Source organism: Paracoccidioides brasiliensis (assembly GCF_000150735.1).
Source record: "Paracoccidioides brasiliensis Pb18 unplaced genomic scaffold supercont2.1, whole genome shotgun sequence".
Taxonomy (NCBI): domain Eukaryota; kingdom Fungi; phylum Ascomycota; class Eurotiomycetes; order Onygenales; family Ajellomycetaceae; genus Paracoccidioides; species Paracoccidioides brasiliensis.
Genome location: NW_011371358.1, coordinates 1,893,915 through 1,911,841, shown reverse-complemented (window position 1 = coordinate 1,911,841; position 17,927 = coordinate 1,893,915). Strand labels below are relative to the sequence as shown.

General features: G+C 46.7%; 5 protein-coding genes across 5 annotated transcripts; 2 read left to right on the top strand and 3 right to left on the bottom strand.

The window, feature by feature from the left end:
• Nucleotides 1-413: 413 nt before the first annotated feature.
• PADG_00568 (CCR4-NOT core subunit CDC39) lies at nucleotides 414-7,787 on the bottom strand (the record flags this gene model as incomplete). The annotated part of the gene is made up of 5 exons (XM_010758101.1): nucleotides 414-482; nucleotides 574-1,467; nucleotides 1,529-6,546; nucleotides 6,645-6,969; nucleotides 7,050-7,787. 5 exons carry the CDS (start codon nucleotides 7,785-7,787, stop codon nucleotides 414-416), a joined length of 7,044 nt encoding a protein of 2,347 aa, XP_010756403.1.
• A 1,136-nt stretch (nucleotides 7,788-8,923) lies between these two features.
• Nucleotides 8,924-12,194, top strand: PADG_00567 (formin-binding protein HOF1; the record flags this gene model as incomplete). The annotated part of the gene is made up of 7 exons (XM_010757587.1): nucleotides 8,924-8,966; nucleotides 9,034-9,138; nucleotides 9,218-9,504; nucleotides 9,570-9,782; nucleotides 9,835-9,933; nucleotides 9,986-11,939; nucleotides 12,022-12,194. 7 exons carry the CDS (start codon nucleotides 8,924-8,926, stop codon nucleotides 12,192-12,194), a joined length of 2,874 nt encoding a protein of 957 aa, XP_010755889.1.
• Nucleotides 12,195-13,437: 1,243 nt separating this feature from the next.
• PADG_00566 (uncharacterized protein) lies at nucleotides 13,438-14,310 on the bottom strand (the record flags this gene model as incomplete). The annotated part of the gene is made up of 4 exons (XM_010758100.1): nucleotides 13,438-13,538; nucleotides 13,610-13,712; nucleotides 13,821-13,863; nucleotides 13,955-14,310. 4 exons carry the CDS (start codon nucleotides 14,308-14,310, stop codon nucleotides 13,438-13,440), a joined length of 603 nt encoding a protein of 200 aa, XP_010756402.1.
• Nucleotides 14,311-14,669: 359 nt separating this feature from the next.
• PADG_00565 (uncharacterized protein) lies at nucleotides 14,670-15,509 on the bottom strand (the record flags this gene model as incomplete). The annotated part of the gene is made up of 2 exons (XM_010758099.1): nucleotides 14,670-15,155; nucleotides 15,225-15,509. 2 exons carry the CDS (start codon nucleotides 15,507-15,509, stop codon nucleotides 14,670-14,672), a joined length of 771 nt encoding a protein of 256 aa, XP_010756401.1.
• Nucleotides 15,510-16,114: 605 nt separating this feature from the next.
• On the top strand, nucleotides 16,115-17,543 carry PADG_00564 (uncharacterized protein; the record flags this gene model as incomplete). Its single annotated transcript, XM_010758098.1, has 2 exons — nucleotides 16,115-16,911; nucleotides 16,976-17,543. The coding sequence occupies 2 exons, from the start codon at nucleotides 16,115-16,117 to the stop codon at nucleotides 17,541-17,543; spliced, it is 1,365 nt and encodes a 454-aa protein (XP_010756400.1).
• Nucleotides 17,544-17,927: the final 384 nt, after the last annotated feature.

Here is a 17,927-nt window from a genome sequence, read left to right as displayed (position 1 = left end):
ATGTGAATGAGAGAGAGAAAGTTAATAAAAAAAAATTGTTTCGCAATCATTTCAATCAATAACGGCAAGCATACTTAAAAACATGCATACCCCCCAGGGACAAATAAAGGTTAAAATAAACTAGAAAAAGGAGAGCGCAGAGAAGACACATGGAAGGAGAGCAATAGACAAATAGAAAAGAGCACGAAAAAAAGTAGACCGAGAAACTCCGCAGCCTGAACCCGTAGAAGCAATGAAAATAGAAGCTTTTGAACTACCTAGAGCCTGGGGAAAAGAAAAAGAGAAATTTAAACTATAGTCATGACATATAACCTCTAAAGTCACACTCGCCCCCACGACAAGGGAAAGCAATTGGGTGTACGGAGTAGGTTTTAAGTGTATGTTCTTGCATCTAGGGCAGTTGGAATAATCAATTAAGTCAGCGCCGCCCTCGGGCTTTGATGTTGGATGTGCTGAAGCAGCACGTTGAAAAGATTGCTAATCTGCAATGACAATTTTCGTTAGTGATCGAACTTCCAGTAAAAAATTCCACAATGAATAGGTTGTTATATTTCAGAATTATATATCCCTTACCTCAGGCGTCGATTGAATAAATGGCAAGCGGAAGAAAGCATAATTGCCATTCTGAAGTAACTCCTGCACCGTGATTATCAAGCCCCAGGGATGGGGTCGATGAACGACCAGCCGCTCAAGGAGAGCCCGAATGATCTGCTCGCGAATATCCGAGTCTTGATCGGGCTGCTCAGACCCGAAAAGATGGAGGATGACAAAGCTGAAGTAATGCGTATGGCTGTTGGGATACCGCAGCTGATTGGCAATAGCACTAAAAAAGTAGTATCGAGCTTCGGGTTGAAAGGCCCTGGAAAGCTTCTCGAGAAGAGTAGTATGTGGGCAGTTGCTGAACATTGCGGATGCACTACCCTTTTGACTAGATGTAACTGCGTTTTGCCCAATATACATGACGAGCGCATTCAATAGGGTAACATCCACGTTTATCGGAGTGTAAAAATACCCGGTCTTATTGACAGGGGGGTTTGATACAGCATCGCAAATTTGCTGAACCGCGCTGTCAGTTACAGTCGATCGGAATGCGTTATCAACTACATCGGTCAAATTCGCACGTCGAATAGAAGCAACAACATCACCAGCAACTTTGGGAGCCTTGCGGATTTCATCTATCCGTTCAATTTTTAAACCATCTCTGAATGGATCGGGTAGTTTCTGGAACGTCGATGGGTATGCACTCAAGACAAGATTTCGTAATTGTGCGCAGTGCGACGGGATGACATTGCAAAACTGGTAGTGGTTCTCCGCTACGAACTCGGGAAAATCATGGTGGAGCAGAAGGAAAATGCGAAGAACGCCTTTGTATAGATCCTTTGCAACAAATGAAACATTGGCTGGCTTTAGCTGGTCGCCGATGTATGGAAGCAAAACTTGCATAATTTCACTATACGATTCCCACCCCTAATTTTAACCGGTTAGTAAGGATTCAATCCGATTTACAAAGGCAATCTGAAGAACTTACCGATTGATCTGGCAGGTTAAGCATTCCAGATACGAAGACACGATGGGATATCAATGCCAGCCATGCATAGACAAACCCGGGCGCGTGTTTGGGTTGCATGGACAGGAATTTGTCGGCAAAAACGGACATCATTTCTTTATGCTGGTCCGCCTTCTCCAAGCCACACATGGAATATTCACAAAGGATGCTTGAGAAAAGTCTAAAAAATACCCGTTGGTTGAAACTGTCGCCCCTCATCACTTGATGGTGGTTCAAGACAAGAACTAGAAGCGAAAGGATGGAGTTTAAGTAGACTGGCTTGCTTGCCTTGACGGCTCCAGTGCTCTCGCCCTGAAACTTAACCAGCAAGATCACCAATTTCGCGAGCGCATCAATATATAAGAACGCTTCATCAACATTCCCATTTGGATTCTGACACTCATGTTCGAACATGGCTACAGAGATATCGATGCTGAGCCTAAAGAATAGAGCCGAATCCTCCTGATTGTTCATGACCTGTCTTTGGTGTATATCTTTCAGGAATGTGCTGTAAGTCCTGTCGTTAGAACAGGCAAATTTATACACGCCAATCCATTCACTGAAAATGTATTCCATCTGGTCACGCTTTGAACGGGCCTGGTCCGTAAGAAGTGCGTTGGCAGTTTCTGGTATGCCCGATTCACGAAGCTTCCGGATAATATCCTTAGCAACACTGAGATCTGGGTTCTCGACAACCCATTTATTCATCGCATCTAGACTGCCTGAAAAGTCCGATCGCAGAGCGGAAGGTTCATCGTTCAGAAGGACTTGGTCGATAAGGTTGGAGAGCACTTCCAGGGCAGGAACATTCTTCTCCTGGATGAGTTTTGCGAGGATCATATCAACACGTTGAAGATCCAAAAGCCCTGCATCAATAAGGGCGACAGTGACTGGCACATTGAACATGTGTTCATCATCCACATCGGCAAGTACAGCCCAGGTATACCTAGCAACAAGGGAAGATAGTTCACAGATCTTAGCCAGTATGTGTACAAGAAGTTCGATTTCCAAACGGCTCTCAGTGCGAGAATACAACGTAGTGCATATCTTGAGAGCCACCAATCGCGCCAAATCTTCGCCGTTCGGTGCGGTCAGGATCGTGCGGAAAACCTGATTATAGTCCTGAAGGATGGCGTTATCCCGTCCAAGGTCCTTTAAACGCTCTTCTGAAGCATTTCGAGCCGAGAGCTGCAGCTGAGAAACAAGAGCTTCTACTTTCTCGCGAGGGTTAGCATTGTCAAGGAAACCGTTCATCTGGCCTTGAGCAGCAGCGATGGCGGGTTGTTGCAGGCTGGATTCCTGCTGCGTTTGTGCCACGTGGTGTGGAACAGCTGGCTGTTCAGCCGGAGTGGATAGATTAGGAATAGCCGGGAAAGGCTCTTGGAGAACGTCAGGAATTTGTTTCCCGGAGTCAGTCGATGCATTTTGAATGTGGCTATGACCGGCTCCCCGGGATTGGCGCGCAAAATTCTCATATATGGCCAGCTGTTCTTTGTTTAGGCCGCCAGGAACCTGCCTAAACGGTTCTGGGATGAAAAATCCCCATCGACTAATAGAAGGATCGATAAACGGTTCGTTAGGACGCGTTGCACGGTGGCGACGACGGGCTTCAAGTTGTGACTCAATGACTTTTTCTATCTCAGGGAGAGATTTCTCTTCTGCTGCTTTTTCAACGATACCGCAAGCCGCATCCAAGTTATCATTGACGCACATGAGGATGAGGCCTTCAGGCATAGGCTGATCGGAGAATTCTTGCTGAATCATTCGAATATAGTTTGTCATGCTCATCTTTAGGGGTTCCTTGCACGTAACAAGCGCCAAACTACCTGCCAGCGCACGAACCATAGTCCCGGCCGCTTGGCGAACCTTTTCCTCATCAGGTTCCATCGCGAAGTCTTTCAGAATCAGCTGGGCCGTTGAGATCGATGCAATTGTAATAGAACGTTCGACAACGGGAGTGATGATTTCGGCAATAGCTCGCTCTACTGCACTATGAACGATTTGCCTCAGGACGCCGGGATCAGCCATGGTACTAGCGGATGGGGGAAACACCAAGATTTGATCTAAATTAGGGAGACTGGAAATGATCGAGGTCGAGGATATTCTCTCATTCCGAATAACGCGGTTCATGTTGCTGAGTGACATATCCTCAAACGCCTCCAGACCTTCAGGAATATTTGCTGACGAGATACCATCTTCCAGCTGTGCTGGCCGCTCCCTGATACAAGTCGAGGGCTCTATAGCCTTATAATCAAGTTGCAGATCTCCACAAAGAACCTCGATTTCGAATTTGAGAATCATTTTCAGTTCCGCGAAATGGTATATCTCCATCAAAAGAGCAAGGATATCCATTAGCCAAGGATTGGGGGGTTTGAAAATCGTGGATTTCATGGCTTGCACTAGTACTTTGCATGTGAAAGGTATGACAACCATGAGGCGTTGGCTATCGAATGCTTCGATAAGAAGTTCCTTGAAGTAGATGTTCCTATGTTTTATCGGTTTATCTTTGGCTATGGTTAGAGAACCAAGCCATCCACCCAAATTTTTCAAATGCGTGCGCTCAGTCGCTGAGTTCAGGGTAGAGTCTGCATTCAGTAAACGTATGGCGCTAACATAAGTTTCTCTGAGAACTTCCATCCAAAGTGTCTTGTCGCTGATAAGTTCTAAAAGGTCGAGATAAAGCTGCTGAAAATTCGGTTGCAATTTTGCTCGTTCTTCCACAAGATATGAGGCGAACCACTGGTAATGTTCTTCCTGTAAAACATCTTTTAAATCTTTTAGCTTCACATTAATATTTTGTTCGGAAACATTATTTAAAATGAAGAGTATTTTGTCGTGAACTTCTTCATCTGGGTCACGATAAATCTCCGGGCGAAGTGGAGGGTCGACGTGTAGTGAAGAAAATTTGCGTTGAGTGGTATCAGTGGCTAGGAGGTCATCAATATTGCCATTAGTCATAGCCAAGCCATCGGGTAATCCATTCAACTCAGCTCCGCCGTCTTCATTTACTGGATGGTGGCCCTGATCTCGGAGTACTTCTTCGGCTTTACGGTAGATTGTAGTTCCCTGGAGAGAGGGAATTTGCAAAAGAAGGTTGCAAAATCCAGCCCACTCTGGAAGGCGGTTTATCAATTGTTCGATAGCTTCAACGCCAAACTTGTACATCGGTTGATGAGGTTCGTGTTCCCGCACCGCATCGAGTATCATTCCAAGGCCAACTTTGAGTGGGATACCGGAAATTAGCTTGAAATTAATAATTCCACCGAACATGACAGCTGTTTTGGTTAATGCCTCCAGTGGATATGTGTGGTAACAGTTATATTCATCCACAAGGCCATGAACCATGCAAGTAAATAAATCCTGCTCTGCTGGGTCGCGCGACGTTTTGTACCGTCGCATCAATTCGAGGATCTCGCGCAGAGAAAGTTCTTCGTGATACATCTTGCCAAATAATTCTTGCATCTGCTTATCGATTTCTTCTGGAATTGCATTGCCATGGTTTCCATTAGCCTCGATAATATCATCGAATCCTTCTCCATAATTTATCAACCGTGGGTAAGTTTGAAGACAGATGCGTTGGATTGGCGTCAAGGTTTCATGATCCACGATGTAGTCCTCAAGAATCTGCAGAAGCGCATAGACTGTTTTAACCGACAGGCTAACCATTTGGGGTGCTGGCTGTTCTTTCCTTTGGACACGTAGTTCATCATCGGCCTTGATTTTCAAGAATTTCGACAACAGGCTCCCCATATCGATAGGGGCTTTTTGAGCAGCTCTCTTGACCCACTGTTCGAGATCATAGTCATCCTTTCGGTGTGCTAATGATGCTAGGTCCATAGCTAGACCGTTGGTGAATTCCAAAATGTAGTCTAGCCAGCCATGTTCCACAGCATGCTCGTAGATACGTTCAGTACACGAAGGGTCCTGAGTAAATCCATGAAAGAGTTGTTCTACCACCCACTCTCGATTGAGCTTCCAAACACCATGTAGCGCAAATTGGTAACCATCTTGGCGCTTGGCGACGAAAATAGAGAAAGATCGCATGACGAAGTTGATTTGAACGGTGGTCCATGGTTGAGGGATAGCAAACGCAGAGCACAGGAATATAGGGAGATCGTGTTGAAGAACTGTTTTGACAAATCTTTGGCTGTCCGGAAGGCTCCATGTTCCGGGGGTTTTAAGGACGAGATCAAAGATGGCTTTCACTGTGTCACGCGAGCGAAGCAAGCTATGTTGGGCCTGTTCAGCTTGCTGACGAACAGTCTCAGAAGCATCACTAAAAATGTTGGGAGGGAAAGTTGGATGAAAGTTAGGAATGCGTGAAACGTCGATGTTGGCGGAGAGGGCTGCTGATAAAAAGGACAGCTGGGTATCTCGGTTTTCCCATTCTCCACTCCAAAGCCGCTGAACATCAACAGCTGGATTGTCGTTGGAAACAGCTACAAGCGCATTAAATAGTCGAACAAATTGATTCGGATCGATGACCAGGCCACCCCGGTCAAAGGCCTGCATAAAAGCTGACCAATTAAAAGGTTCGGCTCGTTGGTGGTTTTGGACAGTGGTGAGAAGTAATTCGGGGGAGAATTGGCGCCAGCTAGGGGAAATTATTATGTATAAAAAAGCGGAGGCGATCTGCTCTTCGCTCCAGCCACTGGGGCCAATTGAATTTATAGTCTCCACGATACTGTCTTGACTGTTCATCGATTTGGGTCCTCGAATCAGTATTTGACGAACTAGAGACAGCTGGGGATCAGATAATCCGAACATCTGCAAGACGGATTCAATTTCTGGAGGCACGTCCATGTCTGTGGATTGGTATCGCGTCCGGCACGCGTATACAAGCTTTTGTTTAATATCGTCGTCGAAATTACGAGGCGGGTATAGGATAAAGCGTTCTAGGGTGAGACTGATAAAAGACGTGCTGAAATCTTTGTTTGATTCAGAGATTGCTGAGAGACTATGCAGAAATTGAGGGGTTGAGTTTGTAAGGATGGCATCAGCTACAGACAATTTATAATGGTCAGTTTTGTTCTGTGAATTTCTTGTTTTGGGGAAGGCGAAGTTAGGGATAATGCAAGGTAGGGAAAATTAAACTGACCTTTTGTGCGCAAATCTGCCTTGCTGACATTTTTAAAAGCAAGTGTCAATGAGACTTTGGCTATGGGATCTAATTTGAAGTGGTCAAGGAAAGTTGAGAGGTCAAAATCACGAAATATATCACCATCAGATGCATCAATAGTCTCAGCAATCTTTCCAGCTTGTTCCAGGTCCTGTGACACTTTGTGAACCTCCTGTACTAGCAAAGGATAGTTTCCTGCATTTTCCACCACCTTATTGATCCCTGGGAAGATCTGGGGGGCGTTGCCAGAAAGTAGGCGACGAAAATATTTCGCAAAAACTTCCATGCCGTTTGAATCAACCAGCTTGAATAGAGCTATTAGCTATGGGTCATGAAGTGACAGGCAACGGCCCATGGTGCGGCATAATACTTCATAATACGTACCTTGTGAATTTGAGCAGCTTTTGTTTCCCACTTTTCCTTACCTTCCTTCTCGTTGATGGAATCCAATAGGAGGAACACCTGAGCAACGGAAATTTTTGACAGTGACGACTGGCCAGTGTTAATCCCTGATGTCGCAGCAGATCCGGACTTGTCAGATGGGAATCCTGTCGGTGAGTTGATTGTTGTCCCCGTCAACAGTGGAGAGAACGCAGCACTCCTGGATATACCCGCGCCACCAACTCCACCACCTCCACCTCCACCACCACCACCACCCCCACTGCCTCCGCTTGAAGCCGTCGAGGTAGCCAGATGCGAGGTTGAGGAAGGTGTGAGGGATCTAGTTTTTGGAGAAGAGATTGTTTGGCCTGACTGTTGTTGCTGTTGTCCGCCACTTTGTTGAAGCGAGGAGAAAGATACAGGCGTGGGTGCAGGGGAAGGATTCCTTCGAGTATTGGACAGGCGGGTAGAGGATGACAGGATGGCGGAAAATGTGGACGTCAGGGGAGATGTTACAGATGCACTGGGAGCTGGACTCTGAGATTGAAGAGGCCTCTGAGGAGGTGATCCACTAATGTTTGAGTTGGAGAGGTTGGTGCAAAGGGGAGCGGGACCACGGCGGACGTTGGATTGGGACGCACTGGGACCCCAGGCAGACGGCTGGGATCTCGCCGTCCTGGAAGCTGATGGCTTGTCGGTGCCAGAAGCAATCAAAGATTGAGCGGAAGAAGGGAAACTCATGAAGTAGGGGATGCGGTCATTTGGATTTGGAACGGCGAAAATTGTGGGAGTGGTGAAAGGCTCGACGAGGAGCTGACAAACCGAGGAAAATGGCACAATAGGAACGAGGTCTATTTGGGAGCTTTTTCTACGATGTCATAGAGAAGAGTTTAGAAGTGAAGGATGGGCTGGAGAGGATAGATGGAGAGGTTGAGAGGAGTCTCTTGGGCAATGAAGTTAGAGATGAGGTTGGTAAGTCAGGTGAACTCTGCTTCAGGCAGTCACAGCCTTTGGTCATGATCACATAAGCAGATCATCACATGAATGGATGAAAGGTTAATCCATTCCGGGGCTTAAAAGCTCGTCTTAATGATTGGGAACTAACTAGTTAACTAGTTCAGTGGTTTGAATAGCCGATTACAATATGAGTATTTCTCTTGACTTTTTGATTTTACACTATGTTGAATGCCATTCTTGAAGATAGTTATTGTTAAACATACCCTTCTGTTATTTCTTTACTATATTTTCACTCTTGCTAGAGAATGAGCTGAATTTCTGAGAGACTTGATGAGTTCCTTTAAATATACAAGAATTATTGTAATCAACTATTCACGACTTTTTGGACTGAACTAGTTTAACTACTTCTTATCTGTCTGAAGAGGAAACTCAGCACAAAAGCGTGTAAATACAAAAGACGTTTCTAGATTCAGCCCTCATTTAATAAAAAGGTTCCTGTCATTGTAGACTGTCTCGTTCTAGTAGCAATTTGTGGCATGCACGCCACAAAACAGACACAGTGCGTGATGTTGTCCGAGGTTCCAAGTTTGCTTGGCGGCGTTGCCCCGAGAAACCAGGTCATGTAAACAAACTCGACGCCTCGAACTTCTGCTTACTATCTAATTACCTGCTGCGACGCTTCCATAACGACGACCGCAGAGGGACTCAGGTAATGATAATACGGACTGCCTCTTCTCCGGAGCATTAAGTCCTTGCTGCAAAATAAAGGCGTTTTTTTTCTTTTCTGTTCTTTCCCCCAATTACATACCATTTTCGAGCTGCCGCTGGTCGACCCTGCTTGAGAGACATCCAGCCCCGACTTCCTATATCCGTATCCATAAGTCTGTCTTGTGGTTGGAATTTACCCACAACGGCCAAGGATGCCTGGGCCAGTCTCGGAGACCCCAAGTGTCGCGTTATCCTGTATGATTGCAGCCATTCTCCTGCTCAAACACTCTGATCGAACGAAGCTGAGATAGATATTTTCAAGTCGCGAACAATTTCTGGGGTAAGGATGACGCAGGAGTGGGGCCAATGTTGGAGCGCGTTCACAATGCGAAACTTACATGTGATGAATTGAAAGCCTTCTATAACAGTACGTGATACTAGGCCACTGTTCTGGAAGTGATGTTCGGAATAAGCAGTTCTAACGAACCTCATGTTGTATACAACAGCCCGCGCAGCCATCGAAGATGAATATGCAAGAAAGCTCCTCGTTCTAAGCCGGAAAGCCCTTGGTTCTGCGGAGTCTGGCTCACTGCGTGCGTCGCTCGATACAGTACGTGGAGAGACAGAGGCAATTGGCAAGACCCATGCAGCCATTGCTGCCCAGATGAAGAGCGAGTTAGAAGAGCCTTTAGCGGCATTTTCTGGTGGTATGAAGGAGCGACGAAAGATCGTGCAGAATGGCATTGAGAAGCTCCTTAAAACCAAAATACAGCAGACGCAAGCTGTCAACAAGGTATCCAGTCAATTCTACCATAGGTTGATGCTCCTAGGAATATTAATCAAGGATTTATGGACTAGTCGCGGGATCGCTACGAGCAAGACTGCCTCCGAATCAAAGGCTACTTGGCACAAGGACATATGGTGATGGGTCAGGAGGAACGCAAAAACAAAGCAAAGCTAGAGAAGGCGCAGATACAACTGGCCGCCAACAGCAGCGAATATGAATCTGCCGTAAAAATTCTTGAGGAGACAACTGGTCGGTGGAATAAAGAATGGAAAGCTGCTTGCGACGTAAGTTATGGATTCTACATGCTCTGGGTATATGCTCTAACTTTTATGATAGAAATTTCAAGACTTGGAAGAAGAGCGGTTGGATTTTACAAAGAGCAGTCTGTGGAATTATGCAAACATCGCTTCCACAGCATGTGTTAGTGACGATGCCGTAAGTTCAGCTGCTCATTCACAATTTGCAATATCGTTTCTAATGGAAGAAGTCCTGCGAAAGGATCCGGGTATCTCTCGAGAGCTGCGAGGTAGAAAAGGATATCAGCAGCTTTATAATAGAAAGAGGAACAGGGCAGGAAATCCCTGATCCACCCAAATATATTAACTTTTGTCGAGGGGATCTTAACAACACTTCTTCAGATACATCTGAAGAAGAGGGTTATTCAGTTGCACAGTTCCAGCGGGCCATTAACCCAGCTTACAGAAGTTCTTCGCCCGCCCCGTCTACTTATGAATCCCATCATGACCCCCAATCCGAACTCGCGATGAGGATGGGAGGACATGCTGCTGATCCGCCGACGCCAGCAAGCCGAGAAACTAACGTAACTCCGCAGAGGCCACAGCCATCGCAGGTACAACAACAGCAGCCGCAACAACCACAACATCCGCCACCTCAACAACCACAACAATCACAGCAACACCTTCAGCAGCAGCCGCAGACGCAGCTCCCGCCCCCTGACATTCGACGTGGAGTAAATATTCCACCCAATTATCAACCAAGTCAACATGGAGATATCCGAAATGTGCCTCACAACGAATACCCCACAGATGGGATGACGATGTTCTGCAGAACGGGACCACCGTCCGAAAGAAGCAGTGGAACCAGTGGAAATAGGCCATCTAGCAGGGGCTCTCACAGTGACATCTCTAACCCAACTTCGTTCTCTAGCATGGAGCCATCTAGCGGGAGACAGTCTCCGAAAAAAACGGGTAACGACACTCCTCTTCCTGGAAGGGTTGCCGATAAACAAGTTCAAAAGAAAAAAAGCACTTTTTTCAGCAATAGTCCATTCCGGAGAAAAAGTAAGCACGATAAAGAGAACCCAAATGCAACAGTGGTTAAAACCCCTACGAGCCGCAATACTTGGACAGCGCCGCCAAAACAGACAAGTCCGGTTAAGTCCCCATATGAAAAACCAACATACGTCTCTGATCTCCCCTCGGGCAGCCCTGAACCTGTTGACCCTAGAGCCAATTTCCAATTGAACGTCGGCAACAATGTTTTTGACGTTGCCTCACCCGATGCCGCACCTAAAGCAGGCGCAAATGCAAACAAAGATGGTAATGACCTTGATCCCATTGCCCAGGCACTTGCAGATCTCAAAGGGGTAGGGAAACAGGCATCAGTCCGCGTCTCAGCCGACCGCTATCATGGAATCACCACCCCAGTTCCTCCAAGTGTCGCTTCTAGCCAGATGGGAGATGGGAATATCGCCGCTGCCCAGCGCGGAACTCCCCCTCCCGCATATAACGATCCATCAATGAAACGGCTTGGTGCTCCTCAGCCGGCGTTTACGTCAGCGCAGATGCAGGAAACGACTCGTAAATACGTTGGACAGACGCAGGAAATGTTCAACAACAACAACAACCATACTCGCACAAGCCAGGCGGAAATCAGAGTCAACACAGCAATCCCCCGCCCAACCTCCACTGCTCCACGAAGAAGTTTGAGCCCCCAGCCCTCGTCCCGTGGAGACTCACGTCAGCAGTACGACAACAGCAGGAACAACCCAAGTCCCTCTTCCTATTACTCTCACTCGGGCAGCATGTCCAGCAGATACCACCAGTCTCCATCAGCAACCCCAACGAAGGCGGCTACTAGTCATTCTTACTCACCGCAACAGTATTCTCATCATGGTTCCCCCAACGACCAAATACAACGTGCAATCTCACCCCAACCGCAATTCAGACGCCAGGATCGACCATCCAGCGCGAGTGGAATGGAGCTTCAGTTATCAAGTAATCAGATTGATCCACAAGGCGGAGGCTATAAGAGTGATTTTGGTAGTCAAGGCGGTCGGCGAAGCAACGCACGACCCATGTCAACGTACTACGGCTCCGCACCGGATGTTAGCCAAGGTGGCCGTGTGAGAAGCCGGAGTGTGGCAACTACAGATGGTAATCGTCATCTTAGTTTAGATGGACGGCCCGTGTTACACTATGGTAAGTTAATTTACACCACTTGAACTTGTTCTTTTCATAAATGTCACTGACTCACGCCTCTTCTTCTCCTCTTTTTTTATAGCACGCGCAATGTATAGCTATAACGCCGCCATCCCTGAGGAGCTCGGTTTTGCAAAAGGAGATATCCTGGCAGTTCTCAGACACCAAGATGACGGATGGTGGGAAGCAGAAGTAACCAGTCCTCAGCGAAGCCACCCCGGCCTAGTCCCGAGTAATTATTTGCAGAACTGTTAATGCGACTATGGCCTATGGCAAGATGTTGACAAAGACGCATGAGCATTCAAAAGTAAAGCCCTTTTCCATACTGAATTCGATTACGAAACACCTACCAACCAACCCTTTTCTGGTTCTATTTTCCTGGACTCTGAGATGTGAATTTTTATTTTATTTTATTTTTTGTTGTTTCGGTGGTAGGAAAATGTCACCCTGATGTTTTGTTGATGGTCTATATTTTGATGACAAGGTCTCTTGTTTCCTCTTTCCTTTGTTTTACCATCTGTCTTTCAGAATGACTTTGTCTTGAAATTTTATTGGCTCTTTTTAATTACCTTCTGCTTTTTGGTGTTGATTGAATTTCAACCGGCCAGTGTTTCCTCCTTGATTCCATTACGTTTGCTTGTTCACTTTACTCTTGCGCTATTCCCTTTTCTTTTCTTTCCTGTCATTTTATTTTATTGGGCAAACGAAATCCAAATGAAAGTGATGATACTTTATCAAATTGTGAAATACCAGAGAGTAGTGGATATTACTTAATTGACTTTATTTTCTAATATAGGCTGGTGAATGAAGCTATTTTCCTCGGGCAAGCTTGTGTTAGAGAAAATAATAATGATTTCATTTGCTGCAAAGGAATAGAGTGCATACATATCAGCCAGTTGAGCAAATATGAGTAGACAACAAAATGAAAAAGTGAAAGACAAACAGGAAGGTGTTGGAACAATCACCAAATGTGGTTTATACAAAATTAGCTGCTGTACATAGATCCCCTCAATTTCTCTACATCTTCACCCCCCAGTGATCCTTCGACTCCAAATCTCCAAGCTGCCAATATACAATCACAAGACGCCGCGCAACTAAGAGGATAATGATCGCAACAGCAACAGAATACAGTACAACAAATGAACGCTTCGAAACCCAAGCAAGAAAAATTATCAATAACCACGGAGATGGGGAATCTGGCTGAACCGGATTTACATGGGAACACAGGAGGAAAGAAAATGTGCAGTGAAGTAATTAGGATTACCCACATATATACTTATATGTGTGTGTCAGAAAGCTACGGTCAGCTGGTTGGATACCTTGCATCAGTATCTCGGAAGTAGGTGGGTAATCTGTAGCGCACGAGGAGGGGTACTCCGTACGAAGTGCGCAGAGTGGGCTCGGTGGGGTATCAGGCGCAATAAATGGATAGGAAAAAGGTCTATTTGTTCGTTATTATCTTTTCCCTTTCTTGAAAGAAGTATGCAAATGGCGGTTTCTATTCGTCGTCAACGAAGGAGTTCGCGAGGCGGCCGAAAAAAGGTACTTCGTAGTGTTCGAGTGAGTCCACTGTAGCGAGAGGTGAGGGTTTGATCAGCCCTATTTTGGCAAAAGGAAATATGCAGAGTACAGCAAGGGGGTAAAACTAGAGGGATCCTTTGATTCCTTACCATCTCGATATGCGCGCATGCTTAGAAAGCCGATAAGGCCTAGGTCACAGACGAACAGGAGCCATGAGATAAAGCTTGACCAGGAGAATATAATGTGAATTATCTGAGGAAAAGGGGGTTAGGATAAGAGTCGTTCCGGATCGTATGGACATAGGATTCCTTTTTGAGGCGTATTTATGCATTTGTATAGCAATATGGAGTTGATACGTACAAATATCACAGTGAACAGCATGCTAGATTGCCAGGCGTGGAATCTAAGAAATAATCGCCCTCCCGTTAGCGATTACATCCAAGTCCTACAGACGGCTCCAGTAGATTGGCAGGGCCCTGTGCTGTTTAACATACCGCACATAGTCACTTTTATGCTCTACCAACAGCAAAAACACCCCCCCAGCTGGAGGCAGCAAAAGGTATGCGAGCATAGCCTCAAAGTCCATGCGAATGGGAAGACTGGTCTCGAAAGCGCCTAAGCTTAATCGGCCTCGTTCCACATCTCTTCCGAAACCCGTGTCTCCTACCCCAGGTGCTGCGCCAAAATGGCTGGGTGAGGGTAATCCGCCTGCCGGGGGAAATGAAGGTGATGTACGTTGGTTCTGGCTCTGGGTGGTGGGGGGGGATTTTGACCTGTTCGCATCGGCGAGAGGAGGAGAGAGCGCCCGCTCGATCTCCGGGGACTGTTCTTGGTAAGGGGCGAAATTCATGGTAAGAGGGCGTTAGAGGGGTTACCCATAAGTGCCTTTCTTTTTCTTGTTATCTGGTGAGCTTTAGATATGAGCTCTTGGAGCTTTGTCTTCAATTATTATCGGGTTGGTCAAGAGCTCTGGATGGGTTGTTTGATACGCGTAAGAATGATCATTGGATGATCATTGGGTAACTAATATTTAACAAGCGGCTTGGCGTGCCTCGGCGGAACTCTTCAACTTCTACGATGGGGTTGAATATCAACACAGATCCCGAGCACAAATGAGAGGTCATTTTAGTGAAATGATGTGTAAATTCTAGGGGTATCATTTAACTTCTAATTTAATAAGCAAAATTATCAAGGCACTCTTAAATTTTATCATGATGGACCCCGCACCCTTCCCCTGGCTCTCGCAACGCTGGATCCTGTTGTAGTCGTAGCTGTAGGCCTTCGAATGCCAGTAGTTCCCCGTGTCGTCATACCCCTTGTCATTGTCGTGCCTCTTGTCGTATTTGTACCTCGTGCCCCGCTATACGAGCTCGCTGTAGAAGGAGTTCTCCCAAGTACACGCGATCTCCCACGTGTTGTCCCCCGTGCGCCCCTCGAAGCAGCCGCAGCAGCTTTCTTTCGCTCCTCCTCTTCCGCTTTTCGAGCCACGGCCTCTCTCCGCTGCTGGAGTTCCATCTCCTTCCTCTCCGCCTCCTGCTGTCTCAAGATCAATTCGTTTTCGATGTCTGCGATATCTTGGGAGGCTCCTTGCCAGGAAGGGTTAAGGATAAGTCGCTGGTTCTGTTCGGTCTGGGACAGAATTCGTGTCCATGTATTTAAAAGCGCAGATGCAGATGTGACGGTGCGGGAAACATTCTGGATAAACAAGGTAAATAAAGTGCCCCAACAGCATGCAACGCAATGCCAATTTTTCGACTGCCATACCTCCATATTGCCTTTTGCACGCTCCAGGCTATCAATGATGCCTTCTACAACCCGATTGATATTGCGCACGCTCTCCAACTCGCTCTGTAAAGACGCCTCCCGTGCTTCCTCGCGATCATAATGTGTGCTATTACTTCGTCCATAGTTCGGGGCGGTTGCAGTTCGGGAATTGTCCGTGGGAGTTGGAAAACCAGGCTTTTTTGAAGGGGATGCCAACAACTCCGCAGTGTCTTCATCTGACAATTCCAGCTTCTCCATTTGTGCACGAGCACTGGACATCGCCATGGTGACAAGAGCAGAAGTGAGTGATCTTTTACACGGAGGACAATTAGTACCTTGGTAGTTGCCTAGGTTGGGAACAGAATGTGTGGGTGTGTCTCTCAAGTAATAATATTCTTCTAGATACCTAAAGAGCAGTCTCTGGTGGGGTGTTTAACGGCATAGACACAGCCAAGTGTTGTGTCGTAAGTCAACTAAACATAATGAATTGTGCCTTAGGCGAGCCGTTTAATTATCGTGAGTGGTTGTTGTTGTTTTGGGTAGGGGCGTCTATCGCGCTAAGCCGTTCAGCCTCCCAGTTTTTCGCGTCTACCCGAAGCAGCCACAGTCAACTTCAACCAACCTCTCAATTACACCCGACATCATCATCATCCAGCCCTCCATCTCCTCCTTCCCTCGTTGTACGGCAACAAGTATACAAAGACGACGCGCAGCACCCCTTCTGATATCACTTAACGCTATTCATAATCGTGAATTACGCCGCTGTGCCTCTTTTATTCGAGTTTGGTTGGCAATTCCTGGACAATTCCAGTCTTAACCGCCCGGAACGTTCGTTGCTCAGCCGGGAGATATATAGTCAGAAGAAGGAATAAAGCAAGGCAGATATTGCCATGGCGACAACTCCACCTCCGCGGGTTATTGGAACACCGCCAACTCCGCGACATGGCCCCAGATTCGATGCATTCGAGCCGCATTCGACCCGCCAATCTGCCCGTTTAGCAAACCGACAGGCGTCTCGAGGTTCTCCGTCGTTTTCAACGCCTTCTACCCAGTGCTCACCCAATGACACCGACTTTTCGACGGACGGAATCTCGAAGAAAATAAGCCCCATTGAACAGGATGCGTTCTCCCTGCCTCAGTCACCACTAGCTTCTCCCACGAGGAGAAGCAATCGGAAGGGGAATGGGACCCAACAGGTCACACAAGCCAATTCACTCTTTGATAACACCAGAGGGCAAACTCACCCTACTTCTCAATCTGCCTCACTCAGTTTGCCAAACATCTATGGTCAACATACGACCCTAACGGCCAATATGCTCCCGACGCCTGCAAAAACTCCCCGCAAAAAGGCGGTCCCCGATCCCAGTGTGGTTGCTCGTACCCTATTCAAGAACGACACTAAACACAACAACCATGAAATGCCTACACCTAAAAGGCAAAAGGGCAAAAAGTTTAAGGGGTTTTCTCTGGAAAGCTTTGAAGCGGAGGCGGAGATGGAAGCAAATGATAAAATTACGATCTTCACCGATTCAAGAGATAGAATTCCTGAAGTGCATGAAACCACAGACAACCCTTTCCTTTGTCGACCTAATGATGGACCCACTTCAGCAAGGGGAGTTCGGCAAGCTACGCGCGACAAGAAAATGGAGGAAGTCTTGCATCGAGACGATGGCATGCTTTACGTTTTGTAAGTTGTTTAGATATAGAGATTTGCGGTCGTTCATAATAAAGTTGCTAATATTTGTTTACAGCCGTGGAAAGAAGACATTCCGAAAATTCGATTCCGACACAGAAGAAGATGATGACGAGACTGACCAAGGGCTTTTGGCTTGTCGACCCGATCTTCTAGCAGAGGGTGGTCTCCCGCGTGTCCGCCCTCTCACCCGTTCATCCATCAAGCCACGTCTGCTTTTCCCAACTGCGCCCCAGCGAGGAACAACACCTAGCTTGAAATCTGATAACAGTCAAAAGGCTGCAGGTCCGGTGGAGAAATGTGAAGCTGATGAACACGACGAATCCAGATCTAATAGCGATCTTCCTCATGCAAGCAGTAAAGGTGTTCCCATAACACCACCATCCAAAACGACAGTGTCAACTCCCTCAACTTCTCTTACTGGTGGCCGCTCCCTCCGCTCCCATATCAAGGAAGGACAGGTCGCTCTAGGTTCAGACACACCCTCTCACACCAGTAATGGGACTGTAACTCGCGTTAGCCCTTTCGCCAGATGGACCAGAACAAAATCCCAAGTGAGAAAGAGAGTCGCAACTAAATCTAGTGACAGCGGGGAGCCTGCTATAAAGAAATCTCGCACACAGTAAAAAAGGAGATTTGTTTATGTTGTCGTTCGCTGGAATATTAGAAGCCCCCATTTTATATGCGCAAAAATTTCCCCCTGTTTGGAATTCATGCCACATTGATTGGTTGCATCCTTTATCTTCAATCAGTACACACCTTTTCCTTATTGTACCGTTTTGTTATGTCTATTGATTTATCCACATGCTCTTCTCCCAGGTTTCTGCTTCCCCCCCTTCTCCTACTGCTTTAATCTATTTTGTGACGAGATTACGACCACGGCAATAAGGCATTTACTTTATTTCTATTATCACGGCAGCACTTTCTCACCTTTGCCCCTCTCAACATCCGTTTGTTTGCTCATATGAATTTCTTTCAAGCATCCGACCGAACAACCGGCTTGGCTGAAT